The following is a 15,635-nucleotide window of genomic DNA, read 5'->3' as shown; positions in this document are numbered from 1 at the left end:
CCGAAGCAATCTTCATGTCCGAATAAAGGGTGTTATTTTGAACTGGAGCTGTAGAGAATTATAAGAAGATGAAAATCAGATGATTCTGTCCAATCACTGCTCTCAGATATCTTTTTTTTGGTCCTTTAGGACAGAGTGCCTTGGTTTATGGTCATAGAGACTGGGATTATAAAAACTTGACATTCTGTGACCTAAAGTATTATTTATTCACTGCCTGAATCCATCCAAGTGAAGCATTTGTGCTTTTTGCACCACATCTCTGCTCTGTCAGGCTTATATTCAGTGTTTAAAGGGGGCAGATTGGTTTGGATAACCTTTGACGCTCTGCCCCTGAGCCTCAGCAGCGAAGCAGCATGCATGTGTTAATGAGGCCACGTGGCTTGGACAGAACTGTCTTCCTCTTCTGCCTTTTCATTTCCTTCCTTTATTTTGAAGATCAATTGACCTGGTGAATAGTAATTGGTTCAAGGCACTCCTTCCTCTGCTGCTTGTGATTTCTGAGAGCGTTAGACCTAGTGGCTTCTGCTCACGGGCTCAAGGGTAGTTTTTTCAGAGAAGGAAATCTGGTTCATCAGAAACTAAGCACAAGGAGGGCCAATCAAAAGAGCCAGTCAACTTGTGGCAGGTGTGTGAAGATCAGAACTGGCTTAACCGCCTGAAGCCGTGTGTTTCCCTTAGCTTTAAGCTCAGCAGGTCTTAGCACTTATGTTACTTAGTTAGAACAAAGTTTTGTGGCATTGTACTGTTTACTCTAAATTCCATATGGGAAAAATGAGTTGCTACAAGGTGCTGACCTCACACTGACATGCCTGATGATAGTTTTTCATTTTATAAAGGAGAAAATCTACACTAAGCACAGATTCCCTTTCCATAGTTGGTGTTCGGTGCAGAAGTGCTGCTAACCGCTTGATGCTAAAGACTTGGCAGGAACTTTGACATGCAAATTTGACTGCAGTATACAGTAGAAGCCCTGAGAGCAATAGAGTAGGTGAAGAAGCATAAATGACATACAGACAGGCAGCACTGGAGCTTTAACCACGACTGTGTTTTTGTTGGTTTTCATTCAGACCACTGAGATTAGACTTATTGTTTTTCCTGATTGCCCTTTGTGTGCACTAATCAGTGGTGCTTTATAGAGCGTGCCTTAGTCCTTCTCTTCCATGTAATAATCTGTCCTGGATGAGCCTCTTCTCCTGACAGATCCTCCAAGGTCAAGAGGGCTCTGTGAGTGAGGCTGAAGCAAGGCTTCTTTTAATATTAAATTCTGAAAAATGATCCATTCCAAGTTGGATCTTCTTCAGACTGATTCTCAACTGACTTTTAAAAACACAATATTTACATAAGTGTATGAACAAGAATGATTGGTGCTGATGGTGTGCTCCTTCATGAAGAGACCGCTGAACCGACTGCTCTGTTTTTGTGCAGCAGTTTTTCTGCCCTGCTTCTCTGTACGTGTCTCTTCAGGATTGCATTTTTCCTCAATAAAAAAAGATTTACTTGTCATGTCAAAGCGCACGCAAACAAAAGCTTTAAGGCCTGTTAGAAAAGGTATGAATATTTGTCTTTGTTCAGAGAATACCCCTGCATTAAAAACAAAAAATCTATTTTATTTGACGGTGCATTTAGCCGTGTAGTGATGTTGCTTTCTGTAGCTCTAGATTTAGTATTTAGGATCTAATATTTATGAATCCTGTATGCTCTAGTATCAAATATAAAATTATAAGTTTCCATGACAATCCCAATTTAGGGGAAATTTCCAGTCCTTGCTTGAGGCTTAACAAATCTATTGTAGCTTTATCCAAGCTGTATCTTGGTATATAAAAACAGTGTACTTACTGTATGCAGATATATGGAGCCTTTGACCTTTCCTGTTCTCTCTTATCTTGCTGCATATCATCATCTTTCCAGATGATTTGTGCTCATTATTTCATGGTATTAGAGCAGTACAGGGTTTGTCAGATTAAAGATTCATTAGCAATATTACTCTGAAACTGATAGAACCCATGGAAGATTGCTCTTAACGTCCTATTACAATGTATCCGCGTATGAAACCAGACACACCTCCTTAGTTCAACCAATCAGCATCCGACTGAAGGCTGTCTGACGCACATCACTGTAGCTATGCGCAAAGTACTGCTGGGACTGTGGAAGTGTGTACGTCAGCTCATCAGTGTGCCACACTGCCAAGAAAACCCCTCTCTGTGTGGTGACACAAATACACCTCAGTGCAGTAGAATACACCAGCCTCGTCACAGCACTGACTGAGAATTGCTTTTATGGGATCATCAGGGCAACCCAGCAGCTCATGAACATCAGATTATATAGCAATTTTGTCCCCTGACTCAATCTTGTTTTTTTTTCTTTTTTTCTCCATTCATTTTTATCAGACACAAACGCATATAGCTGCAGGATGTTATATATAAAGTCCAGCTCCTGTTTCTTTCCCTTTAACAGGGAGCCGTCGATGATGTATCCCTCAGTGGAATCCTCAGCTGATGTGGAGTAGGTTACAATGAATGATGAGGAAATACATAGGGAGCTCGTTCACATCTTTTGTACTCATATGCTGCAGATCATCAGTACATTCAAGTGGTCACGTGTGGGCTTCTTCTGAAAGCTGTTACTGCTTTCAGCTCAAAGCTAGTCACATACGGCAGGAAGAAGGCTATCATGCTGTACTTCTTTTAGGATAATAATAGTCATTTCACTGGGAGGATAGGCTTTTATGAAAACTTCAACTTTTGCTGCAAGCTAAGGCAAGCCATTACACTAAGGTATAATTGAGGTTTTTTTTTAAAGCAGTTTTCCTTATCTCCAAATTTAGTACAAGCCTGTTGGCAGTAAAAGCCTTCTCCTTGTACTTATTTGCTCCCACAGTAGCAACATCCCTGGTTATGATTTGAGTCCTCTTGTACAGGATGCACAGTTATTATTTGAATGCAAATGAAACTGGGCTAAATGTGGAATCCCAGTTTTAGTGCACACCAGAAAAACACCCTGATTAACCGTCATCAGTGACAAGCTGTAATTGGATGTACATCAACATCAAGGATGTATGATTAATGCTGAAAAGCAAATGTAATAACTTCGATTTAATTAGGGTTTTAGATGCACTACATTCACAACACAGTTGTGCTGCTGGAAATCCATTCACAGCTACTGGGAAATCCCACTTTGTTGTTGTGAATAAGCTGGTGATGTTCCACGATTTGGGACTGTTCTAGAAATAGGAGTGTGTGCTGTGGGGAGATGTGCTGATGATTTGCTGCTGCAGTCTCTCTGTGTCTCACACCCTGTCTGCTTGGGGCATATCAGATCTCTCCATGCAGACCTGTCCTGACAGCTCCTAAACAGCTGATTTGTTAGGGCCTGGGCCAGCAAACACGCTAAATGTTCCCAAGTGTGTTTCGTCAAATCGCAGCAGCGTGCCGAGCTCAGGCTGATAGAACCAAGAGTGATGGGATCAAAAAGCAGTGAACTGTCTCAAACTGTCACTGCCTCAACTCCAGAGCTTAACCTTCTTCACAGCTCTTTACTGATTTTCATTAGGATACATTTTACCAGTGTCATTTGGAGGACTGTAAAAGGGGAAAAAAGATAAGGTTTCTGTTTCAGACACTAATGAAGAAACAGTGGAGGGCAGATATTAATATCCGCATTACGGTAGAGCTGCAAATATGTGCTTGCTTCCCAGGTGATGAAACAAAATCTTTGTATAAAAATGTTAGTCTTTTTAATGGGGAAAATGTAGTATGTAGTTGAGTAGCTGCATTGAAATGATAATTAGCCCACATTTTTTAAGCTCTTTTTTTGTACTACTGCCAAAATTCTGGTCTGTTAACCAAGAGGTTTTGAAAACACAAGAATTAGAACATGGCAGCTTAAAATTCAAATTTTATTTTTTTTCAATTCTTTCAATAGCTAAATGTTATAAAAGTTTTAACTGTATTTCAGCAGTGAAATGTGTTGTCTTTAATAGATGAAAATGACGGTCATACTGTCAAAACATATCACAAATGTAGGCTGTAGAAATTATTCATCAAAATACATTTGAAGAACCTTTTTTATAATCACAATCGCAAAGTTTTATCCAATTATGAACACGACTTGACATTCCCCAGATTTCAAGCTTATAGCCTTACAGAAGCACAATACAGGGCTGTTTTACTGCCTGAGAATGAGTATGATTTATAAGAATACTTTGTGTGTGTGTGTGTGTGTAGGTCCAGTGTGTGGCCATCTGTACATGCTGTGATGCAGGATCTGCATGAAATACTGCCACGCATCTCTAGATTCACACTTCTGACTTGTCTAAGTTCTCAGCCTGATCATTGGGAGTGCAAATCCCAACAAAAGCTGTTTAATAGCTGGAGTCTAAAGGAGCCTAATTACCTGTGCAAACTGTGTTGGAAGGCATTGTCATGCTTCGTCTCTGTTGATCAGTGTGTCCCATTCTGTTATGTTGAGTTAAATTTGGCCTGTATGTTAAAGCAAGTGCTATGGAGTAGCTGCACACTTGTTTTTGTCTTTCCTATGTTTTGGAAAGTGTAGGGCTGTTAACTTCTTTAAGGGTTCTGATTTGTAGTGAGTGAGAACTTTTCACAGCTCACTATAACTCTGAAGCCACACTACAACTTCTTATACTCGACTTTCCTCCCTGTTCAGTTTGGCATTCTGCAAAGAGCTCCAAGTCATTGCCTAGCCACTCTTGCAATTTCTCAGTGTGTGTTTATAGGTATAGATGACTAGCATTATTTCAGCTGTCTTGATGGATAAGAAACATACCCCAGTTTGACCTCTTTTAGTCATCTGTCCATCTTTCACAGCAGCTGTACTGCACAGATGGTGAAAGGGATGATACTAGTCTTGGAATCCTTAACTGCATTGCTATGGGCGAGGACGGGGCTGCAGGCAAAGTCACGGAGATTGCCAGCCGTTTAGAGCTCATTCTCTGCTACAGTGTCCTTTTAAGATGACAGACAGTCTCTGACAGCTGTTTTGCTGCTGGCTCTCCTCATGAGACGCTTGTGCTGCTAAACTGTTTAACAGCTCTGCGCTGCCTCCCATGAGCGTAGTCATTTCTTACCGTTTTCTGCACCAGGCCCAATCTCAGCAACAGGACGGTGGTCCATCTCTTGTCCAGCTGTTCTTTTGCTTCAGTGAATTATTCAGATTCCTTGTGCAGAACCAGGTGTCCTATATAGGCACACATACATAGTCTTTTAGTAAGCTTTTTGTCCAAGTAAGAGAACTTTCCTTGTGCCACGTTTATTAGGGTCTGTTATGAAGCACGTTGCTCCTTTCATGAATTATGAAAGTCACAGTGCTGAAATAAAGGGTGCAATGAAGCATCTGAAGAGAAGACAGTGGTTCTGGGTGTCTTGTTTCTTTCAGGGGGTTTTCAAGCAGCCTTAATTGAGCTCAGCATTATCGCTGCATTAAAGATGACACCCTCAGGAGGATATAGCCCTCTCTCATTATTACTCTTGTTTCCCAACCCTGCTTCTACAACTCAAAGTGAATAAATTATGACTCATGTATACTGGATGAATATGCAACATGCATGGGTAATGTGTCCTGCATTACCCAGACATAAAAGATGCTGGGAAACCTGTGTGAACTACTTTTATGGTCTCACTTTATTCAAGAACGCTGGTCTAAATAGCTTTTGTTTGATGCAGGTCATTGGTTCAGTCATTAATATTCATTAATCAGCACTCTGAGTGCATTCTGTTCTGCAAACCAGGCCAGCGTGACTTCTATATGTATTATTATTTTTACATTTTCTTACCGTTTTGTACAAGAATGACTTTATTTATTATTAAATATGACCTCCTTCTACATGCACAGAGGAGATGTCCTGCAAAACCTCCAATTAAGCTGGCAATATGAACAAATAATAACTTCCTCGTTACCTTTTTATGGCTTTCATTATTATCATTCATTATTAATGATAACAGTGTTATTGCGGATCTTACATCAGAATGCAATTAGCAGGTTTGCGCGTGTGCGCTGAACTCGTGGCTGTTATTTATTTATTTATTTTTTGGTGCTGTACCATGAAGTAAAGTGTCTTGCCTGATGTGTAAGACGGACCTGGGATTTCAGACATGAAAAGCAGCCAAAAAACTTTGATTAAACACTGTGTACCTTCTCTTTCAGTCAGAAGTAGCTTGGCCCAGTTTCTTCTCCATCTCTTATAAAACTGTACACATGACTAACTCACTCTTACTCTTATTCACAGACACATTTATTTGTGTGGCTTTCACTCCAGCTTATCTTTTCAGTATGTGCTTTTATACATGTCTCAGTAAATGTTCATCCCAGTGACAAGGTTTGTATGCTATAAGCTGACTGAAGTGATCTGAATGCTGGAAAAATGGCAATGAAATTGGAGATGCTTTAACAGAATTCCAGGCAGATGATCCAGCTGCTATTTTGTTAAATTTCTTGTGTGCCCTGTTTTAGAAGAGCTTTTAGTCTAGAATACAACATGTGTGCTGTGAGTAGGTTGGAGAAAAGCCTGACATATAAAACTGAGAAAAAATCTGACTCAAAGATAAGATGCTGTGAATGTATTTTTTTGGGATTGGTGCTGTAGTGCTAGACATTAGAGGTCACAAAGCACTTTGTTGATCTTTTTTGGCAGTTGTTTGTGTGAATAAGCTAATACTTTTGTTTACAGATAGAGAGGGCTGTGCTTCACTCGTTGATCCATCTGATAATTCCAGTTATTAAACCCACTTCCAATAAAGTGGTGAGGTTTTCTGCTCTGAAGCCATGTTTGCTTTGGTGCTGTGTTTTACATGCTTTCTACCCACAGAGAAATCGCTCAAGAGTTCCAGTCATGGAGATATTAAACAAGAAATGCTTAAAATGATGTTGCTTTGCCTGCCCAGATTCTTCACTTAAGGGAAAAAACAGCAGTAAAACACAATAACACTATTACATCATTAGGTTGAAAAGATTCATTTCTTTATCAGCTGTTGTTTTGAACTATATATAATATAATTTTGTAACAAAACGTGCCTAAACCCCATTCATGCTTAAATGGGGTGTGGGATTGATTTGTCCATGTGTTTGTCAAGTTGTGAATGATGGTGGTTGTTAAATATAGCATTAAATGGCCCTTGGCAATTAAAACCCTCACAGAGAAACTGCTGCATTGAGAAAAAGCTGCTGTGGTGTGTGTGATAAACATACATGTGATGATTATCGGAGTGAGGTGATAATTTACTGATACTATACAGGATTATTCTTTCATGTCTCTAGAGCCATGGATAGTAAATATAACTATCATGAAGATGATGAGATTCTTACCATCAAATACAGCTTTGTTTACTGCATTAAACGTCACAGCTAAGCTAAGTTAGATTATGCTTCCTAATTACTTCATTAGCATTCCTGCATCCCTCTCCACCTAAACTTGTTTCATATGAGGTGATGATTTAATAATACGCAGAGGAACGCACTAACTACATTCTTTATTTTGCGTGTGTCTGCGTATGTGTGATCATGAAGGATGCCAAGTTTGTGGAGGAAAGAAGGAAGCACCTGCAGTGTTACCTGCGCATGGTGATGAACAAACTTATCCAGACACTGCCTGAGTTCACTGCCAGCCCTACCAAGGAAACACTGCTACAGCTGCTGCCTTTCTGCCAGTAAGTGCACACACACTCACACGTACACACATGTACACACACACACACACACACACACACACAAACACACGCACACATACACACACCTTCAGTGTATGCACATATGGCCAGATTGTTTTTATTACATCATATTTCAGTATAATTTTATATTTCTCAGTAAAGCCTCTCTTCTCACTTTTATAAGTTTATCACCCATCATCCATCATCCTGTATACAGGAAGATCCTATATTCAGGATCTGTTGTTTCCCCAATTACACTTGCTAATTCTCCATGCTGTTTTAGAGCCAACACTTGGCCCATCCATCTATCAGCTTCACCATTTTTTCTCACGCTGCATATCACTGAATTACTGTCAGTCCACTGAGTCTCAGCCAGCTCCAATTACAAACAGGAGATTAATGGAAAAATGTTCCTCCCTCTCATCAAAATGATCAGGATGAATTCAACGGGAATCCTTGGCACAGCTTTGAAAATGACGAGCTAATTTAATGGTTTTCAGCTTGATGTAATTTGTGTGTTGAGCCAAATGAGGCGTTGATGGGTCCAGCTGGGATGTGAAGGAGGTGAGGGTTGAGAATTATGGGAATTTTTTCCTTTTTGAATTGTTATTGAGGGTTTTTGGGGGGGGGGTTCTGGTGATGCACTAAAATCAGGTCAGAGCTTGCAATTGGAATTGTCTGGTATACATTATGATTCATTGCTGTTGATACAGTATGAAGGGTATATGTTTATCTTAACTGTCTTTTTAAAGCAGTTTAATAAATGTCTAATTAGAAAAATATGTTTATTAGGGTATTGGATTGATGTATTGTTAGATTCGCTGTATTTAGACAAATACTCGAATGACTGCAAGTGATATCTTGAATTTAGTCATATTTAGATAAGAAGATCACACTAAACTAAATATTGGGTCGTTTAAGCAATCTTTAAAGTTCTGCATTATGTTGGCAGATTGTTTTCTTTCTTTCTAGAACATTTAAAGAACATTTAAAGGTTAAAAATAGTAACATATCTGGAGATAGGATTTATAATCTTTTATTTGTTTTATTTTAATCTTATAATAAGAAACATTGGATCATTTTCACTATTCAAGATCATTTAACTTGCTGCCATGTTGTTGTTTTTTTTTTTTTGCAGCAAAGGATAAACAGCTTAGTGTCTAGTAACAGTCCTGGTGAGATCTGGTGACATTCAGTGTCCTAGCATGTGATTTACACATGTGATTTTGTTATTTTTTTACATACTTATCAAACCATGACCCTGGTGCCTTTGTATGTATCGAATCATTACATCCTAAGGTAAAGGAGATCAGTCAGAATAACTTGTTATAGATTTGCAGTGATACTTTGTACTTCCATTGTCAAAATGCCTCCTACACAAAATGTTTAAAGGTTATCAGGTCTGAGACAGTTATTTATTTTTGGTATTTTCAATCTCACCCCTCTCTGATGCCCATCAGAAATTCCTCCAGTTTAAATGCCCCTGGACTGAAAGCATGTCACCAGATTGTTTTCCCCAGCATAACAGAGACAACATGTTTTCCTTTCCTTATTTCCTCACAGATAGCTAGTAATATTTCAATCTTTGCTTTGTCCCCATATGTCAAACTACTATATTGCTGGCATATTCACTATATATTTTAGCCATGTTGCCTGCATACGTTCCAAGAGCATTTTCTGCATCCATGCTGCTGTTGAACTGACCTGCTTTAATAAATCTGAACAGCACAGTCTCATGGTAGCAGTGTAGCAAAGTGAGTTGTCCATCATGCAATGGGTGCAGGCACGGTTGTGAAATAGAACCGTGTGTGCTTGTGTGTTTAATCCTGGTATCTTCATCTGTGAGCTGTGTGGTTTAGCACAGCTAAAGAAGGGGAAGTTTAGATGAGACGAAAAGATGACTCAGGACTGAGAAATTTTAAAACGGACTTTTTTTAAGAGAGAAACAGCTTATGTATTGGGCCGTGTTCATTTTTTTCACATTCACAATCAGACATTTGTACTTTTAAACCATTGTACTCATGCTATCAAAACTATATAGCTTGTCAGCTCACACCTTGCTTGCCTAGCATTTCAATGTCTGCTGAGTACAGGTATATATAATTCACCAAGCACACAGTTCAGCTTGTGCAGTAATTAGTAATGGCACACTTGTCCACTTGCTCTGGGTTTATTTTAATTGCATATTGATGGTTTAAAGAATCTATGAAGGTGGTAGCCAGAAATTGGCATAACCTCTAGAAAAGCTCATTATTCATTCTCCTACCTTCATAAAGATTATTCCAGAGCAGGCATGTAGGAAATATCCAAAATAATCACACCCTCATGCTAATAATAATAATAATAGACAGCTTTCTTTGCATGTAAACCCATCCAAACCTGTTTACTTGTTAGTCCTATCATGTTTGTGTCACACGTGGATCAGAAGTGTTTCTAGACCCTATGTGGACCCATCTTTCTGTAACTCTGTTAAATTGCTTTAACTTTGTGAACCGTTTCAGTGCGTGTAATCTGATAAAAAAATGTAGCAGTAAACAAAAACAATCCACCAACCCTTTTCTCCCATCCGTTTTTAAGTTGCTTGGTTTAACAGAATATCTGCTCACATCTTAGCTTCCACTCAGCTTTTTTATTCACAATGCTGGTGGATACTTCTTTGGTGTTTACATGATTTTTATCACAAGGATATCGTATCTCGAGTAAACTATCTCTAATGTTAAAGAATTTAATGAACGGTTGACTGCTTATGTTGTCTTTACTAATGCTACAGCATTGCATCAGTTTATAACACCCACACCAAAAAATAAAAAACAGGTCCCAGCTCACAACAGTAGTGTGTTTTTTTTTTGTGTGATCTGTGAAAATGAACATGAAATCAAAACAAGAACACGAGTTAGTGGTCATTTAAAGTTCAGCACTTTATTTGCTGTAACATGAAGTAAATGTAAATGACTGCAGTATCTTAAATAAAAATTAGATTAACTTGTCTGCTTGTGGATGTTGGAAAATTAAAAACCTGACCTGTAGTATTGCATGAGGGAAGAGAGGTCTAGACAGAAACAGCACATATTAAGACAGGGAGGGAAAACTATTACAGTAGTTAATGATAAAAAGTCTGAAAGTTTCTTCTCTGTCATTCTTTTATATATATATATATATATATATATATATATATATATTATATTACCTTTAGAAATCTCTTCATTGGAAAGTGTAAAACTAAAAAAAAAAAGGTCAAAATGTCTGTGTGATGGTAAAAATACACAGCGGAGGAGGGAGAAGGTGAAATGAGAGAGCATGATGGAGAGGCCAAAAATGTAGAGAGGGAAAAAAAAAAGTCCAGCAGAGCACCAGGTAAGGCATCGTGAAGACAAAATAGCAGGTAGCAGAGTAGCACACAGGTAATAGGTAATGTAAGGATTTTCTAGTTCTTTCATGCATAATCAAGCCTAACATTCATTTGCAATCAACATCTGATGTTCCTATTGTATGCCCCACCTGTAATTTACATATAACTGTAAAGGGGGAACCAAACGACTGATTACACTGTGCCTGTGCCCCGCCTGTACTTAACATAATGGCCTGTCTGTGAAGCAATGAACTGATCAATACACAGGATGTCCCTTCTGTCCTGTCCATTGTAAGTTCTCCAGTAGATGGTTCCAACTGTATCTGTCTATTGTTTGAAGGCCATTTGTTACCAGGTATAAAGTCTGGTCACACAGACAGTACCTTTGCTGTCTTCTGGAACTTAACTCAGAACATCTTCAGTAAACACTTTTCACTTTAACTTGGTCCAGCTTACTTTTCTTGTATGTATTAGAAGCATTCTTGTGCATTGGCGAGCCACCCAACGACCATGCAGCCAAATTCAAGGAACATCAGTAATTAACCAACATGAATCAAATCCTTAAATTTGCATGAATCAAACCCTCAAATCCATTTGTATTTTTAACAACTACACACCAACATTGAACATTTCCCAGTGGAGAGAGAGATAATATATATGTCCTGTTCACAGCACAGATATGCATACACACACACACACACAACTGACTGGCCCCTTTTTGCACTGAGCTGCATAAGTAGTTCTGTTCTCGTCATTGTTTTCACATATGCTCTCTTTGAAGGCTGAACACCACTAAGAGTTAAGCTGTAGAAACCTGGATGCTGATTTGGACCATCACTGTTCCTTCCATCTGCTCAAATGGAATCATTTGCTAGAGGACATTTTTCCCCTTGATTTCTTTTTAAAATGTCACCAGTGTACAAAAATCAGACAAAGCCGCTTTGTGGTAAAAGGATGAGCTGGAGCTGTGTCCTGAAGGGTTATGTAATGGCTCAGTGAGGAGCTGTTATTTAGCTCAGCCAATCTCTGTGGGGACAGACTGAATAGTGTATGCGTATGTGAGAATGGAGACCGTTTGTGTATGAGAGAGTGAGTGTGCACGTGTGTGTATGAGAGTTCTGAGATGGATGTATAGATTGAAGTGTATGTGTGAAAGAAGGCAGTACCCCACTTACTTGCGTCTAACTTCTCCCTGCTGTTCAGGCTTGATTGAAAGCTACTCAGCAGTGCGCTTCTGTTTTTTTTTTTATTTTTTTTTTTTTTATCTCTGTCTGTCCTCTTTTCTCCCTCATTCTCTCAGATATGCTCATCTGACTGCAGAGGACTGTGCTGGTGTATTTAGAAAGAATAGCCATACAGCAGTGTGCGTACCTGTCATTGAGCCTCAAACCTCAAATGGATTTTTATTGTAACTGACATTGTAGTTCATCCTTTGTTTACGATCTCCTGCCTTGCCTTAGCGTCACACACACACACGTGCGTGCGCGTGCACAAACACAATCACAAAGGGAGTAAGATTTTCTTAGATGGTCAATAGATCTTGGTTCATGAGTAGTGTGGTTGTCATGGCAGCCAATGAGTGAGGTAATGTCGAAGCTCTCTAACACTATAGCGCAGTGTTTGTGTCTCTACTGGTTTTTATTAGCCCTTTGTGTAAATTAAATATTCATATTGATCTGGTGGAGGGTTGATGGTCCCCAATTATTAAGAAAAAAATTACAGCTTTTATCTGAACCAAATTGTTTCTTTGGTAGATCACACGTGTTTTTTCTGAAGCTGAAGTAAATAAAAAGAACAAACAAATAACAAACATGTATTATATACCCAGAACTTTAACCTGTCCTGTTGTGATTTGCAGTATATAATAAAAAAAATACTAAAAAATTGCATAGCCATGGGTCACACATCACTGTGTCGTCCCACTCGGCTAGTAGTCAGACTGGTAGATGTCAGCAGTACAATGCTGGCTCAAAGGTGCCAAAACAGATTCCTTTTCAGATGCTGATGAGACAGGAGATGAATATGGCAGAAAAACCTCCTAGAGGCTGCTACAGGCATCACATAGTCCATCCATCATTAAGCTAGAAGGAGCTTCCGTGCCAGCATCAACTTTGTCAGCTGAACTGCCAGCTCATCCATGCTATGCATTTTAAAGATGGGTTCCTTTGTAAATATGTCATTTCCACATTTATTGCACTCATTTATTAAATGAACTAATTATCTAACGAGACGCAAGTCTAGTTTTTAGAAACACTGCTCAACAAGTTAAAACGATTAGCTAAACAGCCTCTACAGACCATATCCAGTAGCATATTCAGATGTGTTTAATTGTCGACTTTCCTTTTCACAAATAACAGTGTTGATGACTGTTATTAGTCTGCATGGCTAATGTTTGTTCTGCTTTCATTATGCTAGAATAGTTTGACTATAAATAGCATAACTGAATGGCCCTTTCATGTTGTTTCTATTACTACCTGTTTTCTGAATAAACATTTACCCATGCTCATAAGAGATTATTCTGTTTTTATACTGCACCTTCTACTGTGTTTCCTCATAATGAGGAGTAATGCACCACTGCATTTTGAGCTCAGGATAATCCATCAGGTGCATTGTGAAAGTGTCCAATGTAAAGTCTTTCACAGTATACAGTGTTGTTTATCCACTATGACAGGCTGAATGTCATGAGCATCAACTCTGCTTGTGTTCTTTTCTCCACAGGGACATTCCTGCTGCCGAGAGCGGGAGTAAAACAGGACGATCAAAGACATCTCGTTTTCCCCGGTTGGGTCGTAGTTCTGGTCGTGATGCTCGTAACCCTGAGCCCCAGAGTGGTGACCTTTAACCTTCTAATCACACATTGTATACTTAGAGCAGATACTGACCTCAGACCTGAACTCTGAATTATGGATTCCAACAGGTCTGTTGTCTTAACCTTCAGAACTGTGATTCAATCCTATAAAACTTCCCCACCTGTTCTATCCTGGATATACATGGAGTTGAGACAAGTGGAGGAACTGCAGTCTGACAGAGAACTTTTCTGTTTACCTGTCAGTCGTGTGGTGGAGCTGTCTGTTACTACGGTGCCTGGTTGTCTTCATCAGAAGAAAGAAGGACGTAATTCTTGCTAAAATCCCTGTTGATGCTTTATAGAAAGTTGTGGATTCAATTTGAAGTAACTTGCACATGACCTTATACTCAACTTGACCAAAATAAAGGGGAAATACCCTTTTTTATGTTTTGTTACTCTGCTATGCTGTATGTTGGACACAGTAATGTATTGCTGTACTCTTACACGTAATGGCTTAATAGCTGAGCAAATACAATCCTTTTCATTTTTCATTGTATAAATGCTACATAGTTAATGATGCATCAAAAAAAACTGGATAGATTCTAGAGGACAATATCAAAAAGTCATGAAAATGAATATGCTGCCTGAGGTCCTGAATGTATGTGGCCTCTCTTGTGGAAGTGGAGAGGCTGAATTATCATGATTTGGGATATTTCTATGATCTTTTTCTTTTCTTCTTTTTTTTTATTCCTGAAGACCCAGAGTTTTGTTACACAAAGCCAAATGCACAGTGGAGCATACTAACTGTAATTACATTAGTGGACGCTCCACTAAACGAATGAACAAATCATGTTTATTTTTATGTTTGAGCACAATAATGAGCCTGTGTATATTCTCACTGCAATTTTCCTTTTATTTTTACTTCAACTTGACAAATGACAATGTCATTGTTTATTGACTGTTAAACTTATTATGTAGACAAAGATGAAAGAAATCATATTCAAATGAGTACATTATTGGAATGTATTCCATGTAACGTCATTAGCATTAGCCTACATTTGTTTTCTGTCCATCTGACTGTAGCTTGTGCCATAACAGCAGCTTTATACTGGATATCAGTTTTGCAGTATTTTGTACATTAGCAGTACTTAGCAGACTCGGTGGTTTTCTTTATATCAGCAGAAGCAGAGCTGCCAGCCTTAAACCAGTGAAAAGAGCAAAATGAATAAATCAGTAGAAATAAGCACTTCTGTTCTGTGTCCAATTCCGAGAGATTTTACACCTGTAACAGCAAGCTGAACAAACTCTGAATATTTGTAAACAGTTGGCTGCAAAATATTTCCCAATATAGTGATTGACCAGGATCACTGGTTGCTATAGTTACCTGATGGTTTAGCAACCATCAAAAAAGGGTTTTGGGTTCTATGCTTTTTTAGTGGTTATATAACAGCAGAATAATGTGTGTTCTAAATGGGGGAACTGCCTCCACTGAAAATGTGCAGCTCAGGAGTGGATGACTGCACAGTGGAGTGAGCCCAGGCCAGTCGCTCTACATAACTCGCTTGAGATAAGCCCTTTTATGTAATGTCAGTCATGTTTGTAGTTGATAATTTATCAACAAAGTGTTCTTGGAAAACCGGTGCATGCTTGTTTCACTTCTGAAATGTTGCCTTCGGCACCATTAATCCCAGATGTTTGCCTTCACTGCTCCCTACAGGGTTACTTAATTCAAAAATCTGCTTTAGTGCATCTTGAGACCAAGCATACTTTTTTATTTATACGGTACGTCTTATTCTTTTAGTTCAAGTGGACATGATTTTCGAATTCAATGCTCCTT

The 15,635-nt window shown here is 38.9% G+C and overlaps 1 protein-coding gene across 1 annotated transcript in view; it reads left to right on the top strand.

The window, feature by feature from the left end:
- snx29 (sorting nexin 29) overlaps nt 1-15,041 on the top strand; it is an 80,036-nt gene extending 64,995 nt beyond the window's left edge. Inside the window, exons 20-21 of the mRNA XM_047817737.1 lie at nt 7,522-7,661; nt 13,729-15,041. Coding sequence (XP_047673693.1) covers nt 7,522-7,661; nt 13,729-13,852 — 264 coding nt within the window. The 3' untranslated portion in view covers nt 13,853-15,041. The remainder of the gene's footprint in view (nt 1-7,521; nt 7,662-13,728) is intronic.
- Nucleotides 15,042-15,635: the final 594 nt, after the last annotated feature.

Source organism: Tachysurus fulvidraco, chromosome 8 (assembly GCF_022655615.1).
Source record: "Tachysurus fulvidraco isolate hzauxx_2018 chromosome 8, HZAU_PFXX_2.0, whole genome shotgun sequence".
NCBI lineage: Eukaryota > Metazoa > Chordata > Actinopteri > Siluriformes > Bagridae > Tachysurus > Tachysurus fulvidraco.
Note: the sequence above shows the minus strand (reverse complement) of the source record. Positions and strands in the feature narration are given on the sequence as shown.